Source organism: Pseudonaja textilis, chromosome 6, assembly GCF_049901715.1.
Source record: "Pseudonaja textilis isolate UNSWEBS1 chromosome 6, rPseTex1.2, whole genome shotgun sequence".
Classification (NCBI taxonomy): domain Eukaryota; kingdom Metazoa; phylum Chordata; class Lepidosauria; order Squamata; family Elapidae; genus Pseudonaja; species Pseudonaja textilis.
The window spans coordinates 37,590,077-37,616,729 of record NC_141995.1 but is presented as its reverse complement, the minus strand read 5'-3'; the positions used below and the strand labels follow the sequence as shown (position 1 = coordinate 37,616,729).

The 26,653-nt window shown below is 36.9% G+C and overlaps 1 protein-coding gene across 5 annotated transcripts; it reads left to right on the top strand.

Annotated features, from left to right (window-relative positions):
- Positions 1-11,980: 11,980 nt before the first annotated feature.
- Positions 11,981-25,604, top strand: TLR3 (toll like receptor 3). Of its 5 annotated transcripts, none has more exons than XM_087936280.1 (6): positions 11,981-12,255; positions 18,406-18,850; positions 19,322-19,513; positions 20,978-21,083; positions 22,482-22,791; positions 25,090-25,604. In XM_087936280.1, the coding sequence occupies exons 2-6, from the start codon at positions 18,410-18,412 to the stop codon at positions 25,316-25,318; spliced, it is 1,278 nt and encodes a 425-aa protein (XP_087792406.1). In that variant the 5' UTR covers positions 11,981-12,255; positions 18,406-18,409; the 3' UTR covers positions 25,319-25,604. The 5 variants fall into 5 exon arrangements, with proteins under 5 accessions (XP_087792406.1, XP_087792405.1, XP_087792403.1 ...); XM_087936279.1 differs by having other exon boundaries at positions 11,981-12,723; XM_087936277.1 differs by having other exon boundaries at positions 20,978-22,791.
- The last annotated feature ends 1,049 nt before the right edge of the window (positions 25,605-26,653 follow it).

The window sequence follows — 26,653 nt, the reverse complement described above, 5'->3', positions numbered from 1 at the left end:
GAGTGAAAATGGAAGAAGAACAAGTTAAAGAAACAAAGATTGCATGTGGGGAAAGCTTTGGATATGGGATAGACTTAGAAAAATGGCAGAAATTATGGACTAGTAATTATAAATTAACAATGTCAACAGCACATGAAGAAAACTTGTATAAGATATTTTAGAGGTGGCACTTTCCCTCGGCAAAATTAGCAAAGATATTTAAGGACAAATCAGCGAAGTGTTTGATTTAAATGTCCCAAGAGACGACCTTGGCTTGCTGTTATGGAACTCAGTACTTTAGACATGGGAAAACAATGTTGTTGGAACAGCTGTGGGAAAGGCTGAGAGAGAATTAAGATCATAACTGTCAGCAAAAAATTGCCCTGTCAAAGGAGCTTTTTGCTAGAAGCTCTTAAACAATTTTGCTCTGACAGCTATTTTGTTTGAAAGCACATAAGAAAGACAGCATTTCGTCTTACCGTCTAATGCATGGACAAGAATCATCTTATCCACTGCCCAGATTCTCTTTCTCTTGCACCCGTATGACTTGTTTCCAACTAATCTGTTGGAAACATTCTATAAACTGATGTAGGATTGTGTATTTCACCTGAAGAGATTGTATAACATTTGCTGCTACTGGAATTCTTCATGTCATCTTACTTTGGGCCAAATTTTATTTCAATAGCCTTAAGACATATTTGACATATTTGTGGCCAAGGTTATCCGGACAGTCTTTTTTCCCCCTCCTCCTTTTAAATCAGTGATCCATCCATTGATTTGGAACAATAGGTCTGTGCAAAACATCCAAAACAAATGCTTAAGAAATGCAGAAAAGCAAATGATGCCCTCCTCCTCAATTGAACAAGGCAACACTATTGTTGGAGGAAATGATTTGAGTCCATTTCTGGACAGCAAGTTCTAACCTAAGGAAAAACTAGTGGAGCAATTTCTGATATCCATAAAAGAAAGTTTTGTTACAGAAAATAGATGGGAACAAGGCAAATGAGAGCCAGCTTGATGTAATGATTAAGGCACCGGTTAGAAACCAGAAAATTTGAATTCTAGTCCCACCTTAGGCATAAAACCAGCTGGATGACTTTGGGTCAGTCTCTATCTCAGCCATAGAAAAGAAGCAATTGCAAACCATTTGCAAAATATTGCCAGGAAAATGGCAAGGACTAGTCTAGGCATTTGCCAGGAGTCAACTCTTAAAGGCAAACACATGGAAACACAAGGCAATGGGCAAAGCCTTCCTTAAAGTAGCTACATCCTACCAGGTAGACAGTTGTAAACCAAGTAATTTGGAAGGCAAAGGCAGGAAATACGTATGTATCTAGTAACCTCACAAAGTATAGGTAAAGTAGAATAAAGAGAGACAAAGATGAGATTTAGAAGAAATTCCTAGCTATTTACATTTTCCCACTCTTATAGCCACTATATTGTGAGGTGCTGAAGTATAAATGCAACTAGTCACACTTCCAACGGCTGAGATTTTTTTTTTCAGTCTTACACTGTTTCAAACACCAGTCTCAGCTCTGTTCACGTGTATATGCACTGATATCCATTGTGTGTTGCTAGGAAATATGAGAAGCAGCAGTACACTCAGATAGGCCTAAGGAAACAGCAGAGGCAGCCTGGAATTCATCTGCTTTAAGGATTTGGAGAGAAATGTTTTGTTTGCTCTCTTTGAAGAAGCTCTTGATATTTTACCATCCTAATATTCAATAGATGAAAGTGGCAATATTAGCCAAACCAAGTAAAATAACAGCAGGATTTACAGTAATCAATTTAAAATTCATGTACATTAAATAAAGTTTTACTGGAACTTTCAGGATAAACTATATGGCACAATATGGTTCTCTCTCTCTCTCTCTCTCTGTATGTGTGTGTGTGTGTGTGTGTGTGTGTGTATATATATATATACACACACACATACATACATATACATACATACATATACATACATACATATACATACAGAGAGAGAGAGAGAGAGAGAGAGAGAGGGAGGAACCAAAATAGGCTGATTAGTCAGATTCAAGTTTAATCATAGACAGTTTCCTAATCTAAAACTTAAATCTTCCCAAACCATTATTTGTTTATTGTTTTATAATTTCAAAGAAGCATAGAGGCACAAAGAGTACCTTGGCCAATGCTGATACATTTCTCCATAAGCTCCCCATATAAAAAAAATTATGAGTAGAGAGATGGGGTAAAAAGAGGAGAAAGAATGTTAATATTGTGATTGATTTATGGCTTATTTTTTCTAACTATAATTGATGGTCGTACCAGGGTGTTCTAATCACATTGTTTTGATCAAGGATTTTGAAGTATACTAGAATATTATAGCTGTGTACATAAGTTCAAGTCACTCTGCTCTTGTCACTGGATGGCTTATATCCAACATCTCCGTTTGGAATACTATATTACTTTGTGTTTTGGATGCCAATTGAGCACAGCACAATAAAGCTTTACAATGCTTTTCATTCATCCTAATAACTTAGCTTCTGCTTGTCTGCTCATAAAATTGTAGAGGTTTATTTTCAGTACATCTGTACTATAGTAACACAAGTGAAAGGACCATCATATAGTAACATAAGCAAAGACCATCATGTACACTACATTTTGCACAAAAATGCATTATTTGAAAATATTTCAGTTTTCTTAAATCTACTGTTCATGCATTTTTATATTGCTTTAATAATAAAAACAGAGTGACATTTTTTTAAGAATAAATCTTTGTCCTATTAATTCTGTCTTTAGCAGAATCTATTCTGCTTTAAGAATATTCTTCCTGTGTTAACAAAACACTTCCTCCAAAAGTCCACTGCAATATGAAACATGTTTAAATTCTATATGAAGCTAAGTTTGCCATCTAGTGGCTGGAGATTAGAAAATTAAAACCCAATGCATTTTTGTATGAAAACATGGAGAGAACATAAGACAATACTGTACAATCAAATATGTACAAGTATGTACATATGAATAGACTGTGTTGCTTGCTATGTTAAAACAATATTCTTTGATCAGGTGCTTCAAGATTCCAGTTACTCCAGTTGGGAGTTTCTCCAGAAGATCAACAGCTGATATGGATAATATTTAATATGAGTCCCTATATGGACTGAAATTGTACATTTTTAGTCAGAATATAAAATTGTTTACCTCCCAGATTGTAACATATAAAGAAGGAACATTATTTTTGTACACATAAGACATACTGAGTTGACTAAGTAAAATCAATTAAACTTCACAGATAATTGTTTAACGGGACCAACTTTACACATAAATGGGGTTCTCTCTCAAAGAAGAAATGATTTATTATGATTACTGGTATATGCCATAAGGTGGTATTGATTCTTAGCAAATTGAGAGGCAAATCTTTTCCAGGACAATTTGGCCCTTCAGGTCTTCTACCAGTGCACCCACCACCACTGCAACTGACTCCATCAGTCTTCTTGTTGGTCCTTCTCTTCTCTTCCTTTCCACCTTTCTCATTGTTATACACTTCTCAAGACTTATTACTCTGGAGAAATTTATAATGCTGGGAAAGACAGAAAGAGAAGGAAAAGGGAAAGCAAGATGCAGCAAGTTAGATGCATTCAATTATAATAACAATGGCTGTACTAGCGGAAGAGCTAAAGGAGAAAATCATCCTATGGAAAATCTATTTATATGGTCATGAACAGTTGATACTAATTTGATGTATTCAGTTGGTTAAGCTCAGACCACCTACTTTATGCTTCATCATGTTATATAAATCACAACAGTCTGTTTTATGAGTCAGGCCATAATTTCCCCCTCCTTTGAATAATAATATCTGACCATTGCTAAACTAAGTGGATTACTACATATAGAACCACTACAATGTTTACATTCTGATTTTGTGCAAATTAATTTTGCAAATTAGTACAAAGTTGTGAAAATGTTTAAATATATCTTTTTGCTTCATCATATGCAAGATCAAATATCCTAATACTGTAAGTATTTTCTTCCTTTTATCTTCGGAGATATGCATAACCAATGACACAAATGCTTGTTTTAGAGTCCTAATATTTGTAATTGTGGAAAGTATTATTGCATTTAACATTTAATTGTTTAGAAGGTTGGTTACAAATTCTTGAAGAACAATTCTGCTGTGGTCAAAGAGTTAAACTGAAAATACTGTCTTGGAAATTAAGAAAACAGAGGATGCCCAAATTTGGTTTTGACACAAGATGAAACATACAATATAGTCTTAGCAAGTAATTTTATGATTTTTTTTCTTTCATTCAATGATGTCCAATTCTGAGATTGCCTGGACAAGTCCCTGCAGCTTTTTTGGCAAGGTTTTCCAAAGTGGTTTGCCATTGTCTCCCTCTATGGGCTGTGAGAGTGATGCAGAAGGTCAGGTATCTGGCTTTGTATCTAAGACAGGTTTCCAAGTTTGTACCCTTATGTCTTAACTCCTACACCTGACTGGCTCTCAATGTTACGATTGGGAGCACAAAACCTCAAAGACATCCTAGGGAATGGGAAATTTCTGTTTCAAGATAATATCTGCTCTCAAAATAAGACATTTTTAAAATCTAAGTTTAGGACTTTTTGCAAGTAAAAAGAAAGCATAGGGATTGGGGAGGGGTATAGCCTGATAGTCTAATCTATTTCAGCACAGCTTGGCCCCTAACAAAGGGTGTTTCTTTTTCTTTTCTCTTGCATGCTGGAATACAAAGGAAAGTTGGTAAGGTTGAAACCATTGGTTCTCAACTTCTCAGGTAATAGAGAACCAGCATAAATGATGATCAGATACTTCCTTATCCAAGCCTCTGAAGAGAATGGCTAAATTTTTGCTGGCTAAGAGCCAAGAGGGAGATGTACAATATGAACTTGGAGCAGATAGATAGGGACCCAATTATACCCGCACAAAATTGTTATTGTGAAAAGTATGCCACATTTTCTGTATATGCCTGAAAATAAATCTCTGGTATATGGCTTCATTCTTGTCTGCACTGAAACAATTTATCTAACCATGACACCTTTGTGAGCTTTTGCTACTGTAAGCTGCTGACTACAGTGTCAAGTGTCTGGAGAGTTGCGATTCATTGCTATGGTGGCCAGAGGCCTGGCAGCTGAGAAGATAAAAATCCTCTTAAAAAAAAAACACTAATTAACGGTTTCACCCCTGCTTGCTTCTCCTGCAGTGTGCATACATGGGAAGAATAGCAAGGAACAAAAGACTTTCTGGTGGTTTACCCTGTCAGTGTTGGTGGAATGGTCTTGGAGATTATTTGGTTGGGCTGTTTAGCTGTCACCTTTTCTGGCAGTTCCTCAATTGGGGTATTGTTTACTTCTTGATTGTTTGTCTGATGTTAATCTTGGAAAACAACAGAGAGGCCAAAGATGCATCATTTCATCTCTGAGCTACAAATATTCTCCTTTATCAGAACAAAAGAAAGAATGGTGTTAGCCCAGGATTCAGGCTCCCCCTGCCCAGCTAGCTGATAAGAAGGAAAGTGAAAAGAACAGTAGCTCCTCTTATTTTTCAGGAAACAAAAACCATTTAGCCTCAAATCTATTTTTAGCTATTGGTGAAGTAAGCAGGCTCCCTGCTTGGCATTGAACAGAAATAAAGAAACTTTAATAGCTGCTATGTCAGAGTGAAACAGTACTTACTTGTCTGTTTCTCTCTCTCATAGTAACAACCCCTCCCCAACCCACAACATTTTCAGTTACCCTGAAATAGTATAATATTTTATCTTAACATTTTTACACTTCTATTATGTCTTGGAAAACATGCCTCATTTTGTTTTCTTTAAGATTGGTGATCTTTTTACTTTTCACTGATTACAGGCTTGAAAGAAGCCTGTGGTGGATTTGTAAGCTATACAGATGCAGATAGATAAACTCAACAAGACGTCCATAACAAAGTACATTTATTAGTTCATCAGGTATCCTCATAACTCACATTTGTGATGAAGGTCTTCTTTAATGACTAATCCTTTGTATATCTGCCTTGCAGGTAAAAAGATGATTTATCTTCTATCCTTTTCCCCTCATGTTGTAGCGATAGAAGTAAAACAGTTACCACGAGTTCAGCCAAGAGTGAGGAAAACCTCCCCCAACTCCTCGAGGGTCAATTTAGTGACCAATCTGGATTACAAATGTGGTCACGTGACATGGTCTACATTTCCCAGGATAACTTAACTACATTTACCATGATGCATTCCCTTAAGAGGACAACTCATAATTCCTAAGTAAATATCCAATTCCCATAGACTGGCTGGGACAGCACATTTCCCACTTTTTAAATTAAACAAATTAAAATTGTAGCTTAATAAGTATGAGCCATTTCTATAATAACAAGTAATTTAATCAGTAAAACCCAAAATCAAGATTTAATTTTTTTTCTGCTTGAGCACAACATTCAGAAGCAGTTTCCAAATAGAAACAAAATTGGATATATTATTTTCTCTGATTAAAACAGTTAATTTTGCCATCTCTGCTAGTTCCATCACTTTTGCCATTCATTTTTCCATCGTGGATCTCATTAATGGATCTTTCCATTTCTGCCAGATCAGGTGTCCATTCTGAGGATAGTTTCTCTTTAGACAAACATATTCTTAGAAAACTTAGAGGCTTTGGCATGGAAGGAAGGAGGTTCTTTATATGGAATTATGTGAGAATGGAATCCAATGAGTGGGTAAAGGATTGGTATTGTCCAAGAGGGGGCTGATTATAATGTAAATAACTTGTGCTTAATGAGGGGGGTCTTTAGAGCTGCGTACCTAACAGTTTGTTGTCATTGCTTTTGAGTGAAGAATAAAGAACTTAATTTCATGCAACTGCCTGCTGTTTTTATCATCCTGTATCAGGTGCAAAGAATCAGGAGCATATATTAAGTTGCAGCACAGAAATTTTATACAAGTATATACACAAGAATCTGGTCAACTAATGGTTGCTAGATAAGGGTCAAAGGAATTCAAAGTGGACTGGACTTGGGTGGTTTCTGGCAATATCAGGACTCTAAACTGATGACATATTTACCCCCCCCCCCAAGTTCTGTCTGGTCTTCTACATCATAGCTCAGGATAAAATAGATAAGGAATAAATATTTAGATAGATAATTGAAGAGAGAGACACACACAAAGACAGAGAGAGAGAGAGAGAGAGAGAGAAAGAAAGAAAGAAAGAAAGAAAGAAAGAAAGAAAGAAAGAAAGAAAGAAAGAAAAGTTTTAAATAAATAAATAACAAAAACAAATGCAAAAACTACAAACATGCCAAGAAAATAACTTTAATTCTAGTGGAGACTGAATACATGATCTTGAAATTATAAAAAGAATTCCCCATCCTTATTTATAATGAGATGAGTCTCTTTGAGGGACTTGAAGTGCTTCTCCCCAGATTTTTCCCCACCTCAGCTAAGTTGCAACTTATGAAATTTCTGTTGAATCTCAATTTCTTTTTGTTAGATAAAAGTATGCCCACTAACAATATTATCATAATATTTCTATTTGAAGTTGCTAGTAAATAAAGTTATTGGATTATTTTTCTTTCATGGTCTTTACTTTCATCTTGTGGTGCCTCAATAGCCATTTTGCTTAGATCATTTACACAACTCCCAATTCACATTTTATTTGGACAAATGTGGAGAATAAACCTAATCTTTTGAAAGCTCCACAAATAAAACTCTTGATGCTTTTAGTCACAGTATTTGGGTTTTTTTTCCTACCTGCTGAAAAATGCAGTAAAATCAATTGCAATAAGACCCTTTTTATGTCAATTAAGATTTTCAGTCATCTAGGTTTTCTGTGTCCAAGAAAAGAAGTGCAGTTGCCATGACTCAACTTCTAGACAAAATACTTTAAAAAAATCAAAGAAGCTTAAAACAGCCATGCATTTTGCTATCAGCAACAAAAAGGATGAGTCAACTACATGTTATTTCAAAGCTACACATAGTAAAAAAAATACTGTTTTTTAAAACTACTAATAAGAATATAGATTTAAACAATGTGTTATGTATGCCAACCTAACTGCCACGTTGTCACAAATAATGCCAGTCTGCATTTCAAGTTTCTCTGTCTCATGCAAAATTTTGAGGTAGGTAAGTTGGTCTTCTTGTCATGTAGGCAGACAAATTCCCCCTTGCAAGACAAAACAAACTTTATTGCAGAACTACTGAAAGAAAGAAGGAAAGTGGCTACAAGTTAGGAAAAACAGAAAACAGATCAGATTAAATTTGGAACTTTCAGAAAAAAAAGAGGAAGTCCAGCAAATTTAAGTAGAAAGGGAACATTGGTGAGGACTTATTATGTAAATTCTTTAGTTAGCATCTATTCTAAGCTTGATTTGTTTTATGTGCAATCACATCTTTCTTTCTGAAACATTTAAGAGAATTGGGTTTTCTGTTGCCTTGAACCTAACCTCAGAATAGAGCTGAAAATGTTTTGTTTATTGAGTTTATTCAAGTAATATTATGTGGAGTTTATCCATAATTATATTGCATTGTATTTTTTTCCCAGATGAAGTTTAATTTTGTCTCTCCCTTGTGAGATTGGTTTCATTTCCAAAAGAGGGATGATGGATCTGAATTATTTTAGTCACATGTCTAGAGGTTATATAGCTACTAGCTCGATACCCATGCTTCGCTACAAAACTATGTGGTCAGGCTTAGTTTGGGGGGAAGAAAATAAGGGAGAAAAAAATTCTGTCTCTGCCTACCAGCATCCATCGGTATTCATCTGGCTAGCATCCTGTCAGTGTATGACAGAGTTGAGGGCTGTTGGGAAACAGAATATTTGCTGTGTGCACAAGGAGACAGCAAGGAGCCTGGGCGTGGCTTAGCTCAACTGTTCTGTACTAAAGGTGCTTGATGCTGTGAAGCTAAAACTGAAACTGAAACTCCTCTTCTCTGCTTATGTTCTGCATTTGGAACAGATTTCTTTTCTGGTGGGGTGGGGGAGCATCAGAGCATGTTAATAATAATATACAAAATACTAATGCTCTGATGGTCATTTTGAAAAATCCTTTCTTAATGAATACTTAGAAGCCAAGAGGAACATACAAACCAAATTTCAGGTTTATAGGCTTTATGGCTCTGGAGATTTTGTGATGATGCATGAGTATTTTGCTTTTATATATAGTATATAGATAGGGTGGAATTATTTTTATTTTCACATTTTAGTTGTCAATAATATAGTATGGATTCTGGAAGAATTATCTTTTCCATATATCAGAATCAGAAGAGGATACTAGCTTAGGATATTCAAGAAACTTAAATGAAGGAATTTCTAAACTGGTAGGTATAATTTCTAAGCAGGAGCCATAAGACCCGAAAGGCTTATGAGGCAGCCAGTTTGAAAGTAAATCTTATACACAGTAAATTTGAGATAAGCTTCTATAACTCTATAAATCATGGATAGTCTTCCAAACTTACCTTAGATTAATCTGTAAATTAACTAACATCTCTACCTTCTTTTCTAAAATTAGTAAATCTTGCATTATTTTTCTGGACCAATCTGAAAAAGTTGGGAAAAATGTCCTTGCTCCCCTTATGGAAATATTTTGTTCCAAAATACATGAACTTTCACATTTCTTTTCCTTAAATCAGTAACTTATAAGGGAACCCTGCCTTCTTATATCACCACCGTTAATCTCAAATACTCAGAGCAATAGGTGATATTTGGGCAATAGGTGATATTATGTTGTGGAGTTAGAAATAAATCAATTCAACATGGGAAACACAAAAGTACACAACTGTTTTCAAACCAGCTCAGGATTTTCATGTAGAAGAGTATTAGAAGTCCTACAGTTTTATAAGCTTTCTACTCCTCTGTAAATCATCCATAGTTGCTAAAAAAAAAAGTACGAGAAAGGGGAAAAGTGTGCATATCTTATATTTCAAGGTTCTATATCTATGAAGGAAAGCAAAATATTTCTAAATTAGATTGCTGTTTTGAGACTGCAAATTAGATTGGATTCTAAGAATTTTATAAGCATATGTTTAGCAACTGTTTGGGAGTGACAGAATACCTGGCCAGCATTATTATTCCAAGAATGGCCTTGCTTTGGGCAAGGTGTTGCTAGGCTACAACAAGTGGCAGGGCCCTTTCTGGTTGCCAGGGTGAAGTGCCTTCTGCTCATCCTTGAGTCTGTAGAAGATGGTGGATAATGCAACAAATGCAATTTCAAACAATATTTGTGAAGGGCTCTGTCTCTCGCTAATCTTTTAAAAATGTCATAGCTGGACTAGACAGTAGCTGGAAGCTTTTACGATAGAAGGAAATGTTGATACAATGTCAGTACTAAATAACATGTTTTTGGGGGGTAAAAAAATCACTTCCTCACATAATGATTGGTTTGTGGTCTAGATGAGGAAGGGAAAGAAAACAAAGGGTAGATCCAATTTTTCAATGTTATAGAAACTTAAAACTTGGTGTTAATATCATTTGTAACAATATTTTATTCAATATTAGTAAATACCTATTAACACTGGGGTTTTGTCTTTTTGTGCTGAACAATGTAATTTTGCTTCCAAGAAGTACGCTGTCTCTAAAGAAACAATGAGGCATAAATACTCCTTACCTCAACTATACTGAAGCCAGGTGCTGCAAATACAAGAAATGCTGCAGATTTCAGTTCCCGTAACTGTTTCCCATTTTGATGAAACTAAGCCAAATTAAATACAGGCATGAAACCACTGGCTCAGTTCTCTCTAGCTTTTTATACAAAATAAATGAAAAGTAAACTAAATAAGGAATAGTAGAGATTATCTCCTCCCAGTTTTTTTAAACCCAACCTCCTTTCATCTGTTCACCAGTTCTCTACCTCTAATCTTCTCCCAAATATGATTAAGCTGATGCAGAACAAATCCCATTTCTACATTTTCTAGTTTCTCCGCTCTTTGCTCTGACTGAGAGTGACTGATATAAGCAGGCTTCTCTTACAAAACAATCCTTCTAGTTGCACTCCAGATCTATCCATTTGTATGGAATCCTCCATATATCCTCCCATTTACATCCTGTCCAGTTCTGCGGTATTAACCCTGGGAGCCTCAAGAATGTTCTGAGGAAACCAGGAAACCTGGTGGCTCCTCAGCCAAAGATTGCTGTTACTCGCTCTCTTGAAGTAGTCATCTGCCTCAAAGGTGATGATGATAGACCAGCGCGCGCCCCCCAACCTTTTGGGCAACAGGGACTGGTTCCATGGAGAGAGGTTTTTCCAAAGATGCAGAGTGGCCATGGTTTCACATGCTGCCTGCATCCCATGGATGGGGTTTTGCATGCTTGCATGACCTGGTTTCTGGCATGCCACGGACTGGTGCCAGTCCATGGACTGGAGGTGGGGGACCCCTGTGGTAGACAGTGGAAATGCAACATAATGTTTACATCGGAGCCCTGGGGAGGCTTCATTAGGGACAAATATGGTTATCTTCCAGAATGGAAACAGGGCATAAACCTAGTCTTGAATGGTGAGCAGGATAAAGGTGAAGTGTAGCGCCCAATTTATTTGATGCATTTTCCTTCATCCTCTTTCCCTTTTTGCCTATAAAAAACGCATTGGTCACTTTCATGCACCAGTCAGTTATGATGTTCAACAGTTCACTTATTTTGGCTATCTTGTGCTTTCTACCCTGCGATAGGTTAGATTGACAGTTGACATTGATGGCTGACTTTTGCCTCTCTGCCCGTGCAATCACAAGAATATCAAGCCAGTTGATTGTGTCTGCAGGAGCAAAAACTTTTTGAGACATGAGATTGTAAGAAAGCAGCAACATCCCCTCCCATAGTCTGTAAATAAATGAAAGCTGCCTCCTTCAAATTCGGTCGCTTAATGAGTGTAGCTATTCCCTGGTTAGGGGAACACTATGCCCAGTTCAAAAACAGGCTTCGTGCATTTTAAAACAAAAGAGACGGGGAAATTTTCGGGGGAAAATACTCCGCTGTTTCTGCGGGTTCAGCATATGACTTATGCCCGCGGGCAGGGAGTGTTTGCACAGGCTGCGTATGTGCGCATTGGAGGCGGGCCGGGCCGGGAAGTGATCAAGACAAGCTGGGGGTTTGGTTTCAAGTTGGGTGATTTTATGAGATAGAAATTGCAGACAAAAGGTGTTTGGTTTTTTTTTTTTTTGAATGTTGTACTTATCTACCCGTGCAGCGGCCGGACTTCGAGTTTTCCTCCGCAGTTTCGTGTGACCGGATTGTCTACGAGAGAGAGAGAGAGTGAGAGACAGAGCAAAAGTGTTGCGAAGACTTTTCCCTGAAGCCTCCGAAGAAAGAAAATCTAACCGGAAACTTAAAAGAGTAATTTTAACGCTTTTGTTTTGGCGCGGGGCAGACGAGCGGAGAGGGAAATTGCTGTTGGGTATTTTCCACTCGGGATTTTGTCTTTCTTTTTGCACCACGCAAGTTCTTATTTAAAGATCGAAACTTATTGCCCTTCCCTTAAACAAAAAAACAAAAACAAAAAACCACTGTACGGCTGCATGAGAAGGGACAGGCGCTTAATTTAGAGCTGGCTGTTTTACACACCCTACCCGAGATAAGCTTGATGAAATGCAGCAAAAACAAGGAATGGCTCCTCCTCTCAGAACTTGGTTGTGACCACGATTTCCAGCAGGCCCGGACCCCGTGGCAAAGTTTGGTTCTTCAGCAGAGAAAGCCCTGACTTCTTTGACGGTTGGTTGAAAGACCATTTAGTTTAAGGAATTGACGCTTAAAGCCCCTTTTAATTACTCTCCTTTCGAAAGAAAACCCCAGACTATTAAAAAGGTAAATGGGGAGGGAACTTAAGATAAAGGCTGGTGGTCGTCCCACTTCTTGCTGTAAAACATTGTTTTTCAAACTTGGGAGTCCGCACCTCTTAAGTTTTATTTATTTATTTGTTTGTTTTTGTTTGTCAAACATGTAGTATCTAACTAGTAATAGTAATAACTAGTATCTACATGTTTGTATTTACTCCCATTGGGAGTAAATACAGATGAATGGGGACAGTAAGACAGGGACGGTAGGTGCTCTTATTCCTAAGGACCTCTTAGGAATGGGGTGAGGTCCACAATAGACAGTTTGGGGTTGAGGCCAACTTTGAAAAACAGTGCTATAAAGTGAACTCGTGTCCCAAGAATAGTCACCTATGAGTAAAGAGCTATGTAAGTTGGTGTCCTAATTGGAAGTGGTTCAGTTTAAGTGAAGGTTGGGATTGAACCTATAATGCTGGGCTTCCTCTGGAAGTTGTGCGCCTTTCTGTTTTCCAAGGACCATTGGGTACTTTTCTGGTAAGATTGTACTTCATTTTGCTACTGAAAGAAAACATGTACCCATTTGCTCACTGGTTGTTGCTGCTTAACTCTGGGCTATAATTTCCCCACAATGGGTTAATATCACATATGCATCAAACATTTATAAGCTGAACGAACCTTGGCAAGACACTTTAAATCTGTATTCAGTCCACAGCAGATTGTTCTCATCTGCCTCTAAAGCAGAGTGAGGTTTAAAGAGTGAATTATGGTGGTCATTGCTATGTGATTGAAATAGGGGCAGTATCAAAATGTTTTATTGTTGCATTTGCCAGCTGGTTTGACTGGGGCATAGGTTACTAATGAATCAAGGTGCTTTTAGTAATGATCCTTGATTTAATAAGATGCATAAATCAGATCTGTGTGTCTTGATAAACGGGTAGCATTTTTTTTTTTGCTTTCACAATCTGCTTACTAATGTAATAGTGAAAGGAAAGCTTGCTGTTTAAGAAAAAGCCATCCCTCTCAATAGGTGTGGAAGGTGTGGCAGGGATAATACTGTAATGTATAACAAATGCCTGAAATTAGAGGCTGCCACGTTGAACAATAGGTTATGTTGAACTTGGCTAGGGACCAAGGAAAAAATGGATTAGAACACTAATGCCTAGTATTCTATAGGCCAGAAGGGCATTCAGTTTGCTAGGAATTTTGGGAATTCTAATTCCAACCAATCAGGAGAAACCTGGGTTAGGAAAGAAAGAAATGGGCTGTCTCTCTTCCAGCTCACCTTATTTAAATGAATGTTTAGTTACTTTTTGGATAAGTTCCCTTGAAAATATTGTCATTAGAGCAACTAACTTTTTGCAATGTCAGTCTCTTAATCCTTTTGAAGTGCTATTTTGTAGAGTTTTATTGCTCTTGCCAGAAACACTGTGAGTTTCTTCATTTGCATACAAATCATCCCCAGGGAAAGTGGCATTGGACAGAATCCAGATACTAAGGGTATATGATAGCCCAAGGCAAAATGCAAGCCAGTCTACATAGCTTCACCACAGATAAGAATAGCCATTTAGCCTACCAGAAAATGAAATTGTTTAGGTGGCACTGTTCAAACAAAACAATGCAAGGTGGAACTATTTAAATTCCTGCCTACTGATTCACACAAGCAGGATTTATTTATATAAGGAAAATATTGGAGTTTCTGGAGGAACAAAGAATAGAATACTTTATTGGCCAAGTGTGATTGGACACACAAGGAATTTGTCTTGGTGTAAATACTCTCAGTATACATAAAAGAAAAGATACATTCGTTACAAATCATGAATCATAACGTACAACACTTAATGATTGTCATAGGGTACAATAAGCAATCAAATCATACTAGGAAACAGTCAATATAAATTGTAAGTATACAAGCGACAAAGTTACAGTCATACAGTCACAAGTGGGAGGGGATGGGTGATAAGGAGTGATGACAAGATTAACAGTAATAGTAGTACAGACTGTAATAGTTGAACAGTGTTGAGGGAATTATTTGTTTAGCAGAGTGATGGCTTTCAGGAAAAAACGATTTTTCTGTCTAGTTGTTCTGGATAGTCTCAGTAATTCCTATTCTTACATATGAAAGATATGTCTTGGAATATAACAGGAGTAAATAGTAAAGAGCACATTTAAATTTAAAAGAATCAAAGTATGAAATATGGTCACTGTATTATCGTGTGTGGCAATCCAAAGATCTGTGATGTAATGTTTCTGTTAGCCCAAAAGTATAGAACAGACTAAGAAACAACAGTGCCATATAGGTCAGGACAACTTTTACTGTAAGTTACAGCAATAGACTCTTGCAAGTCTAGCATCCCTTCCCTTCCCTTCCCTTCCCTCCTTTTATCTTCATGTGAAGTAGAGAGGGGCTTTTTGAGATGTTTTCTCAAATTATCTTCTCAAACCCATTTTATCTGATCATTGCCTTGGTAATGTCTGTTTCTCTTGTTTTTCAAGGATGCTCCCTATGCCCTCTAAAGTTCAGTGATAGGGGAAAAATGGGGGAGGGAGCAGAACTTTGGGGGAAGGTTATATATAAATATGACTCAGGGAGAAATTATTCTGTTAGTAGATGGGATCAATCAGATGGGACTACATGAGTCAGAATACTAAAAAAATAAAAGATTAGTCCATCTGCAAAGCCAAAAATGAATGAGAGTGGTGATTGGGCTAACATTTTATTCTGGAGTGATGCATAAATCTTTACATGTGAACATGGAAAATGAATAAATCCAAAAACATATATTGATTTGATTGTTTATGATGAACTATTGAGAGCATTCTCAAGGATGCTAAAGATGATATAAAGATGATGTGTGGTTCTAAATATAGGGCAGACCACTCTTTGCTAGTGTCAAGAGTAGGTTTGGAGGAATTAGATGTGGAAGAAAAGAAATGTAAGAAATAGAATAAAATTACAGTAACCAGAGAGAGAGAAAACATGGAAGACCTGAATTAATAAATATTAGAAGATTGTGTAATCTCTCTTAATAGAATAAATGGAAAATGGGCATAAAGGGATGAGGTCTGAAAATTACTGTCTCAAATAACAAGGTACATGTAGTCATTGCATAACAGTAATTAGGACTATAATTTCTATTGCTAAGTGAAGTGGTCATAAGTACAATGTTACATGACTGCAATTTCGGTAATCCCCCATTGCTGATGTTAAATGAGGACCACACAGGTTGCTAATGACTTCCAACTTCCTGTTACCTTCCCCATTGACTTACCCTTGTACAAAGCTGATAGGAAAGCCTGCAAATTGCACACACTGAAATGATAAGAAATCCTGGCCAGTTGCCAACTGCTCATACTACAATTATGTGACTGCAGGGACACTGTTACATCTGAAATTTTGAGGACTGGTCATGCTACCTCTCATTCAGTGCTATTGTAAGTGTGAATACTGACCATTCAAAGTTACAACATATCTGAAAAAAGTGACTTAAATCATTTTTCACACTTTTGACTGTTGCAGCATCCCTATGGTCACATGATTAAAATCCAAATGCTTGGCAAAGGGTTCATATTTATGACAGTTGCAGTGTCCTGGGTCTGGCGATCCCTTTTTGCTATCTTCTGACAAGGAAAGTCAATGGGGAAGCCAAATTCACTTGATAACCATGTTACTAACTTAACTACTACAGTGATTCACTTAACTGTGGCAAGGAAGGTCATAAAATGGGACAAAACTCACTTAACAAATGTTTCACTTAGCCACATAAATTTGTGGTCATAACTTGAGGATAGCTATATTAAGTTATAACTATATACCTATAGTTGCTGAACCAATCGTCATTAACCAAGGACTTTCTCTAGTTGGATTTTGATAGATAAAATAGAGTGGACTGTTGCAAATTATACTCTAACAGACACTAGAACGATTGATTGACTACAGATCATCAAGTCAGTGCTTAACTTTTTGCAACCACCTAGGTAGAATTTCTCCAGGATGATCTGTCCCTAACCTGGTCCTTCAGGTTTTCAGATGTAGGTTACTTATAAAAAGGGGAAGAATAAACACTGATAAAATGGAATGAGTAGTATCTGGTTTATGGTGAGGAATGAATTTTGAAAGACGTGAAAATGCCTGTGTATAAGATCTTGCATTGGCTCTCTTTATTATATGGAAGTGAGAGTTGGGTGTTTCAGAAGAAACATGAAGTCAGTAGAATGCATGAGGAGTGGATTAGTTAAGTGTTTATGGCTAAATAAGAGGTGATAAAGTTTAGAATAAACTGGACAATCCAGGCCCCTTTGGGCCATCATTTCAGAAATATTTCCTTACCTAAACAATGAAGCAGAATGATCAAAGACAGGCAAAAAAGAGGATTTCTGACTTCCTGCTTGCTTCCCCAGTGAGTTTTCTGATAGGAATCTGGCATCAGAAATCCCCCTCCCTTCATAGTAGGCAGCTAAGTGGCTGCTGCTGGGTGGGGAAGGGAGTGATAATAGGCAAAAACAGCTGGGGAACTGTGATGGAATATTGAAAATTAAGACCACATGACTACAAAAGCCCAGCAGCTACCAGTATTACTGAAGCAGCCACAATTTGTCCAAATTTCATGCCCTCAGGAGTCATGGATCCCAAGTTATATATTCTGTATATTAGCCCATTTGAGTTACCCTGGTTCAAAAATGGTTGCCCTATGATGCAACTTTTAAAGGTCATGATGAGTTTTAATGATAGACAAACAGACAGACAGAGGCACATTGAATGCAATCCTAAGTTGTATTAACAGAGGGATACAATCAAGATCAAGTGAGGGACTAATACCACTCTATAAAGCCTTAGTAAGACCACACCTAGAGCACTGCGTCCAGTTTTTGTCACCACATTATAAAAAAATATTGAGACTCTAGAAATAGTACAGAGAAGAGCAACCAGGATGATTAGGGGACTAGAGGCTAAAACATACAACAAATGGTTGCAGGAACTGAGCTTGGCTAGTCTAGTGAAGAGAAGGACCGGGGAGACATGATAGCGGTCTTCCAATATTTGAGGGGCCGCCACAGGGAGGAAGGGGTCAAGCTATTTTCTAAAGCTCCTGTAGGACAGACAAGGAATAATGGATGGAAACTGAACAAGAAGAGATTTAACCTGGAAACAAGGAGAAACTTTCTGACAGTGAGAACAATCAACCAATGGAACAGCTTGCCCTCGGAAGTTGTGGGAGCACCATCAGTTAAGACTTTCAAGAAGAGATTGGACTGCCATCTGTCAGAAATGGTGTAGATGGCCTACAAGGTCCCTACCAATTCTGATTATCTGTAATTCCACATTGGGAATGAAACAAGTATACTGATCATGAAGGCATGATGTTGAAATTGCAGGGGAAATACGTGAAGGAAAAGCAAACAGGTTGAGAAAAGGAAGAATGAAAAAAGTATAATTAAGGTTGATGTGAATCTGAAGAAGAGAAAGGATAAAACTGGAACCAAAATCTGCACAACATGAATAAAGAAGCAAATATAGTATTCATGCATAGAAAAGTATGAGAAGACTTAATAAATAGCATTAGTGTTTAGCTAATTCCCGCATGCTTTATTTCTTGGGTTTGCATGACACTGCTTACTCCAAAAGGGAATTGTATCTGTCTGTTTGTCTATATCTATGTACACAGTACATTCAGAAGGAAAACATTTATTTTAAAAGAGTATTTTTTCCTTTCAGGAAAATGAGGAAACTTTTGAAGTGCTGGACATGCTTGCCTTTCATCCTTTGCACTATCCCAACTAATCGTGGGTCAACTCAGAATATCTGTAAAATCACAGATAAAATGGCAGACTGTAGTCATTTAAAGCTTTCTCAAATTCCCTCCAATCTCCCAGCTGATACAACATCATTGGATATTTCACACAACCAGCTGAGAACACTGCTGCCTAAAAACCTTACAAAGTACAATCAGCTTGTTTATTTAAATGTGGGATTCAATTCCATCTCTAAACTAGAGATACACTTGTGCCTCAGTTTACCTTTGTTAGAGGTATTGAGGCTGGAGCACAATCAGTTGCGCACATTACATGAAGAAGTTTTTACTTCCTGTACCAATCTGAGAGAGCTTAATTTGGGATTCAACATTCTGAATACAAAAAATGATCCTTTCAAAAATCTGAAGGTAAGTCCGAGCTTTGACCTGCTATTTTGTGAGTCCATGTGATTGAAAGTTTTACTACACTAAGGGTAGCATGACATGACCATATGTAAATATTTGACTGAGTTATACTAGCATTGTTTCCCTAAATAATAATTCTTTTGACTGGTATTGATTCTCCAGCTTTGTTGATGGAGCTATTTCATGGAAAAGGAAAAGATCTGTTTAACAGAAATGGATTTAATGCTTTCTGTAAACACTGATTTTTTTTTTTTGCTACAGTGATATAAGAGTGTATATTTATTGCTCCCAAATGTCTCCTTTTATGTTTTCTAGCCTTATGTTTGTTGTTATTTCATATTCTGCTTTAAAATATAACTGCACGATTGACATATAGATATGCTGACTGTTTTGATTCAGAATTAAAATTAGCTACATAATTGAAGATAAACATACATATATAATAGATAATTTGCTTTATTTTCTCTTTGCTAGAACTTGGTATTCCTGGATGTTTCTCATAATCACCTCAGTTCTACAAAATTAGGGTCTCAGCAGCAATTTGAGAATCTACAAGAGCTTGTGATGTCTCAAAACCAAATTACAGAATTAAATAAAGAAGATCTATACTTTCTTGGTAACTCTTCATTAAAAAGATTGGACCTTTCATCAAACCCCATAAAAGAGGTAAACAAAACCATCATCCTTAGAGTCTTGGTGGCCTGAAAGAATATGGATGAAAGTTACTTAGCAATAAACAGGATCACCCGTGTCTGTCTCTGCCTCTCTGTCTCTTTCTCACTCTCCCTCGTTCTCCCTCTTTCAAATCTCACATTATTTGCATGAAAATCCATATTTGCCACTTAAAAAATAATTTTATTTTTTAATAAAACCACATTCTGCCAGCCCCTTTGCACATAGCTCCAGCCATTGCCTTAATTGCATTAAGGTAGGTATTGTCTTATTTGGACCTGGAGTTTCTGTGAATATTGGAGAGGAAGCAATTTTTAATAATTTATTTATAAAATTTAGAAACTGCCCATCGCCCTCACAGATGGACTCTAGGTGGTGTACAAATAAAATATTAAAACATAAAAACTGTGTATAAGAGCTGCAGTGATTAGACTGCAGAACTGCAGGCTACTTCTGCTGACTGCCAGCTGCCTGAAATTTGGCAGTTCGAATCTCACCAGGCTCAAGGTTGACTCAGGCTTCCATCCTTCCCAGGTGGGTAAAATGAGGACCCAAATTTATGAGGGCAATATGCTGACACTGTAAACTGCTTAGAGAGGGCTGTAAAACACTGTGAAGTGGTATATAAGTCAATGCTATGCTATAAAATTTAAATATGAGGCAAGGATAGTTAAAATTCAACATTAAAAGTTAATTAAAAGGCTTGGGGAAGATTTTCAGGCCACTAACCATCTCCACGGCTGTGTGGTCCTCTGTAAGCCCCACATAAGATGGCAGAGTCAGGTTCTTAGATATTTTTGAAATGGCGGGAGAGTGGGTTCCCACTTTGCTTCTGGAGTGGGGGGGCATGTTCCAAAGAGTGGATGCAATGGCAGAGAACACTCTCTTCCTGGACCACCTCCCAGTTGGAATTCTTTAAATGACAAGGTCTGCAACATGACCTCCCTGCCTAATCAGGTGGGATGGGCTGAAGTCATAGGCAGAGACGTTTTGTAGGTAAATTGGTCCCATGCCATGAAGGACTTTAAAGGTATAACCAACACTTTAAATTGCACTGGAGCAAACTGGCACCCAATGCAGCTTGCACAGCAAAGGTGTTACATGCACCTTTCTCACAAGGCTGAATTCTATACCAGTGGAAGCTTCTGCCTACTTTTCAAGAGTGGCCCCATCTAAAGTGCATTACAATAGTCCAAGCAGAAGATGACCAGAGTATGAGTGACCAAGCACAGTGATTCCCTCTCCAGGAAAGGGCATAACTGATACACAATGCAAAGTTGATCCTCCTAGGTACTATACAACTGCTACCTGCTCTTTGAGTAGGAGCCGTGAGCCTAGGAGGATCCTCAAATGATGCACTGGGAGAGTTGGCTTAAAATTTGGGAGTGGTGATGGTGGGAAGACTCAACATTTCTGTCATGTGGAATAATGTTAAATCATTTTAATTATTATTTCCAGTTTCAACCAGGCTGCTTCCATGCTATTAAAAACATATATGGCCTTGATCTGAACAACGTACCATTGGGACCTGATGGCACAGAGAAACTTTGTTTGGAATTAACTGGTACAAAAATACAAAACCTTTCAATGAGCAAAGTGCAACTTTCACGGATTTCCAATTTGACCTTCAGTGGAATGAGTAAAACAAACCTTAGCATTTTAAACCTATCAAATAATTATTTGTCTGTTATTGAAAATGCCTCATTCATATATTTTTCAAATTTAAAAGAACTAAATCTAATGAATAACAATATTACAAAGCTGTTTTCTCATTCTTTTTATGGGCTTCACAATCTGAACTATCTGAACTTGGAAAATTCACATGTCAGAATAATTAATTTGGCATTCCAGTGGCTAGCTCACTTGAATTACCTTATTATGGACGGTAATAGATTTCTAGAGATTACTCCTCATACATTTACAGGTTTAGAAAATTTGAAAAACCTGAGTTTATGTCAGTGCAATATAAATTTAATAACAAATATGACATTTGCTTCACTTGCAAATTCTTCCCTGCAGTTTCTCAATCTAACAAAAGCTGGAATCATTTACATCAAGCCCAAAGCTTTTTCTTGGTTAAGGCAACTAAAAATGCTTGATTTAGGTTTAAATAACATTAAGCAAAAACTTACAGGTCAGGAATTTCAAGGTCTCAGTAATATCGAGACTCTTTATCTTTCATATAACTATCAGTTGAATTTGACAAGTGAATCATTCACTCTTATTCCAAGCCTTCGAAAACTCAGAATGAGAAAGGTACGTTGCAGTAATCTTGCAATCACCCCATCACCATTTCGTAAATTAAAGAATTTGACAATCCTGGATATGGGTAACAACAATATTGCTAACATAAAGGATGATATATTTGATGGACTGCATCAGCTTGAAATTCTTGACCTGCAGCACAATAATCTGGCTCGACTTTGGAAACACACCAACCCAGATGGTCCTGTTCTCTTTCTCAAAAATCTTCACAACCTCCGTCTACTGGATTTAGAATCAAATGGCTTTGATGAGATTCCCCACAAAGCTTTCTATGGCTTATCTTTATTGAGAAGCTTGAATTTAGATTCCAATCTCTTAAATCTGCTTCCCAAGTTTGTTTTTGATGATCTGACATCTCTGAGTTTTCTCTCCCTCCAGAAGAATATGATCACAGCTATTGATGAAAACGTGTTTGGTGCTGTTTTCAAACATCTAAAAGTATTAAATATGGCTTCAAATCCATTTGACTGTACTTGTGACAGTATAGCTTGGTTTGTTAATTGGCTCAAAAGCAACAAAACATATATATCAAATTTAAACAATTATCAATGCAACACTCCACCCAAATATCACTCTAATTCAGTAGCACAATTTGATACTTCTATATGTGATAATGCCCCCTTTAAGCTGGTATTCATTTTGTGTAGTACTATTGTATTATTGCTCATCTTTATAGTTCTGCTTGTTCACTTTGAAGGATGGAGAATTAAATTTATGTATACTGTGGCTGTAAACAGAGTATTGGGCATCAAAGAAATAGACAGACAAGAACAGCAATTTGAATATGATGCCTACATCATTCATGCCAAGAAGGACATGAACTGGGTATCTAAGAACTTTATTACCCTTGAAGAAAAAAATCAACCAGCCATTCGATTCTGTTTAGAAGAACGAGATTTTGAAGCTGGAATATCTGAATTTGAAGCCATTATCAATAGCATACAGAGAAGTAGAAAGATCATATTTATTGTAACTAAACATCTCTTAAACGATCCCTGGTGTAAAAGGTAAGTTGAAAACATTTAAATAATTTCCATTTTATTTGGATTTTTAGGGCATGTCTTTAAAGCTGTTTCTGTGAATTGTCAGGATTTCCAGTTAAGGAATCCTATTTTCTTATGTTTAAAAGAAGGTGGTGGTAATCCTTCAAGTTAAACATGCATTAGGACATGCTTGTTTATCAAAATCTACATTTTCACAACTTTTGTGATAAAGTTCACAACTCAACAGTATGTGCATAAAGCATATATTAATGAAATATAACCCAATGCACTTCATAGAAGGGGAGAACTATTTAAAATAAATTCAAGGAAAAATGCATATAAGAATGATCATAGATTTCCACTGCTTGTACCTTTTCAGTCAGAATTATGCAAAAACTCTCACCCCCACTTCTCACGTAGTGTTACTATCTTTCCCTTTATATAAAAGCACAAGAACTGAATTCTTCCAGTCATCAGGCATACAGTGCATTTAAAAAGTATTCAGACCTTGTTCACTTTGTCAATTTTATTATGCTGCAACCTGATTCTACAATTGTTGAAATTCATTTTTTCTTTCATTAATCTACATTTACTGTAGTACCCCATAATGACAAAGTGAAATAAGAATTTTAGAAATGTCTGTAAATTTATTAAAAAGGGGAAAAAAAGAAATATCACATTGGCACATTGACCTTCACTCAGTACTTTGTTGAGCACCTTTGGCAGCAATTACATCCTGGAGTCTTTTGGGGTATGGTGTGACAAGATTTGCAGACCTGGGATTGGGGCGTTTTCTGCTATTCTTCAGTGGACAGCCATTTTCAGGTTCCTCCAGAGATGTTCAGTAGGGTTCAAGTCACTCTGGGACACTCACAGAATTGTCCCTAAGCCACTCCTGTGTTGTCTTGGCTGATTGCTTAGGATTGTTGTCATGTTGGAAAGTGAACCTTCAGCTCAGTTTGAGGTCTTGAACACTGTGGAACAGATTTTCATTGATGATATCCCTGTACCTTGCTCCATTCAGCTCACCCTGACCAGTCTCCTAGTCCCTGCTGTTGAAAAACACCCCCACAACATGGTGCTGCCACCACAATGCTTCACTGTTGGGATGATATTGAGCAGCTGATGAACAGTGCCTAATTTCTTAATTTCCTATAGACATAACGTTTATAATTGATGCCAGTTCAATCTTGGTTTCATCAGACCAGAGAATCCTGCTCTTCACAGTCTTGAAAGTCCGCAGATACTTTTTTCGCAAACTCCAAGTGGACTTTCATGTGTTTTGCACTGAGGAGAGGCATCTGTCTAGCATTCTGCAATAAAGCCCAGATCGGTGGAGGGCTGCAGTGGTTGTCCTTCTGGAACTTTGTGCCATCTCCACACAGGATCTCTGGAGTTTAGTTATGACTATCGGGTTCTTGGTCACTTCTTTTACTAAGGTCCTTCTCCCCCAAATGATCAATTTGACAGGGCGACCAGCTTTTGGAAAAATCCTGGTTGTGTCAAACTTTTTTCCATTTGAGAATTATGGAGGCCACTGTGTTCTTAGGGACCTTCAGTGCAGCAGAAATTTTATTGTAGCTTTCCCCAAATTAGTGCCTTGCAATAATCCTGTCTCTGAGCTCTGCAGGCAGTTCCTTTGACCTCATGGTTTTTGCTCTGCTATGGTACATATTATCAGCTCTGAGAACTTCTATAGAGAGGTGTGTGCCTTTCCAAATCATTTGCAATCAATTTAATTTACCATAGGTGGACTCCAAGATATGTCAGCAATTATCAAGAGAAATGGGAGGCATTTGAGCTAAGTTTCAAATATTGTTGCAAAGGGTCTGGATACTTATGTCAATGTGATATTTCACATTTTCTTTTTAATAAATGTACAGAAATTTCTAAAACTCTTGTTTTCAACTTTGTTATGAAGTACTGAGTATAGATTAATGAGAAAAAAATGATTTTCAACAACTGTAGAATCTGTATAAAATTGAACCATATCCATATTTTATCATTCCTTCACTCACAGTGTCTACACCTGCACTCTTATCATTTTTTAGTCTTCTTAATATTTACAATATTCTTTTTATTATTTTTACCTGGATATTAAAAAGGATAGCTTAGTTTGAATATTTTTGCACTAAACAGACAATCGGACTTTGTGTCTTAAGAAGTTCCTTTGAATTCTGGGATTCTATGACACTAAATGATTTAAGTCTTTTAAAAGTATTACTGATTCTAAATGATTCGAGAGAGTCATTGAATCATAAAGATACATGTCTCTGAAACTTATAAGTCTGCTAAGCCAAAACATGTCTTTGTTTTCTTTAGGTTCAAAGTGTATCATGCTATACAGCAAGCCATTGAACAAAGTCGGGATTCTATTATACTAATTTTTCGACATGATATTCCTGATTACAAGTTAAAGAATGCACTTTGTTTACGAAGAGCAATGTTCAAATCTCATTGTATCTTGGAGTGGCCTGTGCAGAAAGAACGTCTGGATGCATTTTACCAACAACTGAAATCAGCGCTTCAGTCCAATAGTAGGATAATATAATTTGTTTTAAGAACATAGTATTCATTTCTGGGTAATTCATTCAGTGGTTAAAATATCACACTAAAAATATGATATTGAAAAAGAAGTAAATGTAAAACCATTCTTCCAGGATTTTTTTTTCTTCTATCTAAAATAGGAGAGTGTTGTATCCAAACATACGAAATGAATGAGTGGCATTCAGGAGCATCAAATGTTTGCTATAAAAGACAATGAAAGTATTTTAGAGGTGAGACCAAAAAGTAGGCTCCGTACTGAATAAAAATGTAAGTTGATTTTAAATCCAGAACTAATCTCTCCTCTTCCGTGTGGTCCATGTTAAAGATTGTCCACAATCGGCTTTTACTGCTTATTCACAGCTGCCTCACTCCTCTGTCTTCAGTGTATGCCAGCCTTTGCCTTAGCCACATAGTCTGACCTGGGTACCATCCTGCCCACTGGTCTTCACATGATCTTCCTCTTCCTATTCTCTAGCCACAGTGGGAAGCTGCCAACTTGCCCTTTTCTGACTGCTCAAAACCAGCTGGTCTATACACAGTTCACACATAGAACAATTTGCACATTCCCAATACTTCAGTCTCTCCACTTTCTTACCCAGAAATAGGAGCCACAAAGTAAGTTAAGCCTTTGTTGATGCTGCATAATCTTACTGGAAAAAAAGAAATGTAAAAAGAGTACAATTCCAATACCTTACGCACTAGAAAAGAGAGCTTGGTGAAAATACAACTGATACAGCAGTGTCTAGGGCTAACTAGTTTAAGTAAAAGATGATAATACTTGCTAGTAGGAAAGAAGAAAATGTTCCTTGCCTGAATTGTTCCATCTTCTTTTGAGTAGCCAGAGCTGGAAAAAACCATATATTTTAGGTATTTTGGTCATTAAAATGGGTCTGTTTTGTTCCAGATATGGGTTGTTTCTGCTGAGGCAAATAAGTGGGGGAAAAGGTAGCAGGTTTTCCAACTTATGCCAAATCTGAATTCTTTTTTTAAAGTTAAAGATTTGTATTAAATTAATAACATGGGGTAACGTCAGTATACTTGGGTGATTGTTTATAAAATTATATACTGAGAGTAATGGCAAACTAATACTAAGTTATTGCTCAGCAACAAGTTGTAGAACTTGAATGGTGATAATGATAATGATAATCAAGGGCATTAAGTTAAAACTGGTTTAAAGTATTTGCTTTGAAGAGTTACTATATGATAAGATTTTAATTAATCATTTAGTGCCTATATTTTTAGAAAAAAATAATAATAGAGTGCGGTATAGTGAAATATATATTAAAAACCAGTACTTTGCATATCCTAGTAAGTTATTTCAAACTTACTATTTACAGAT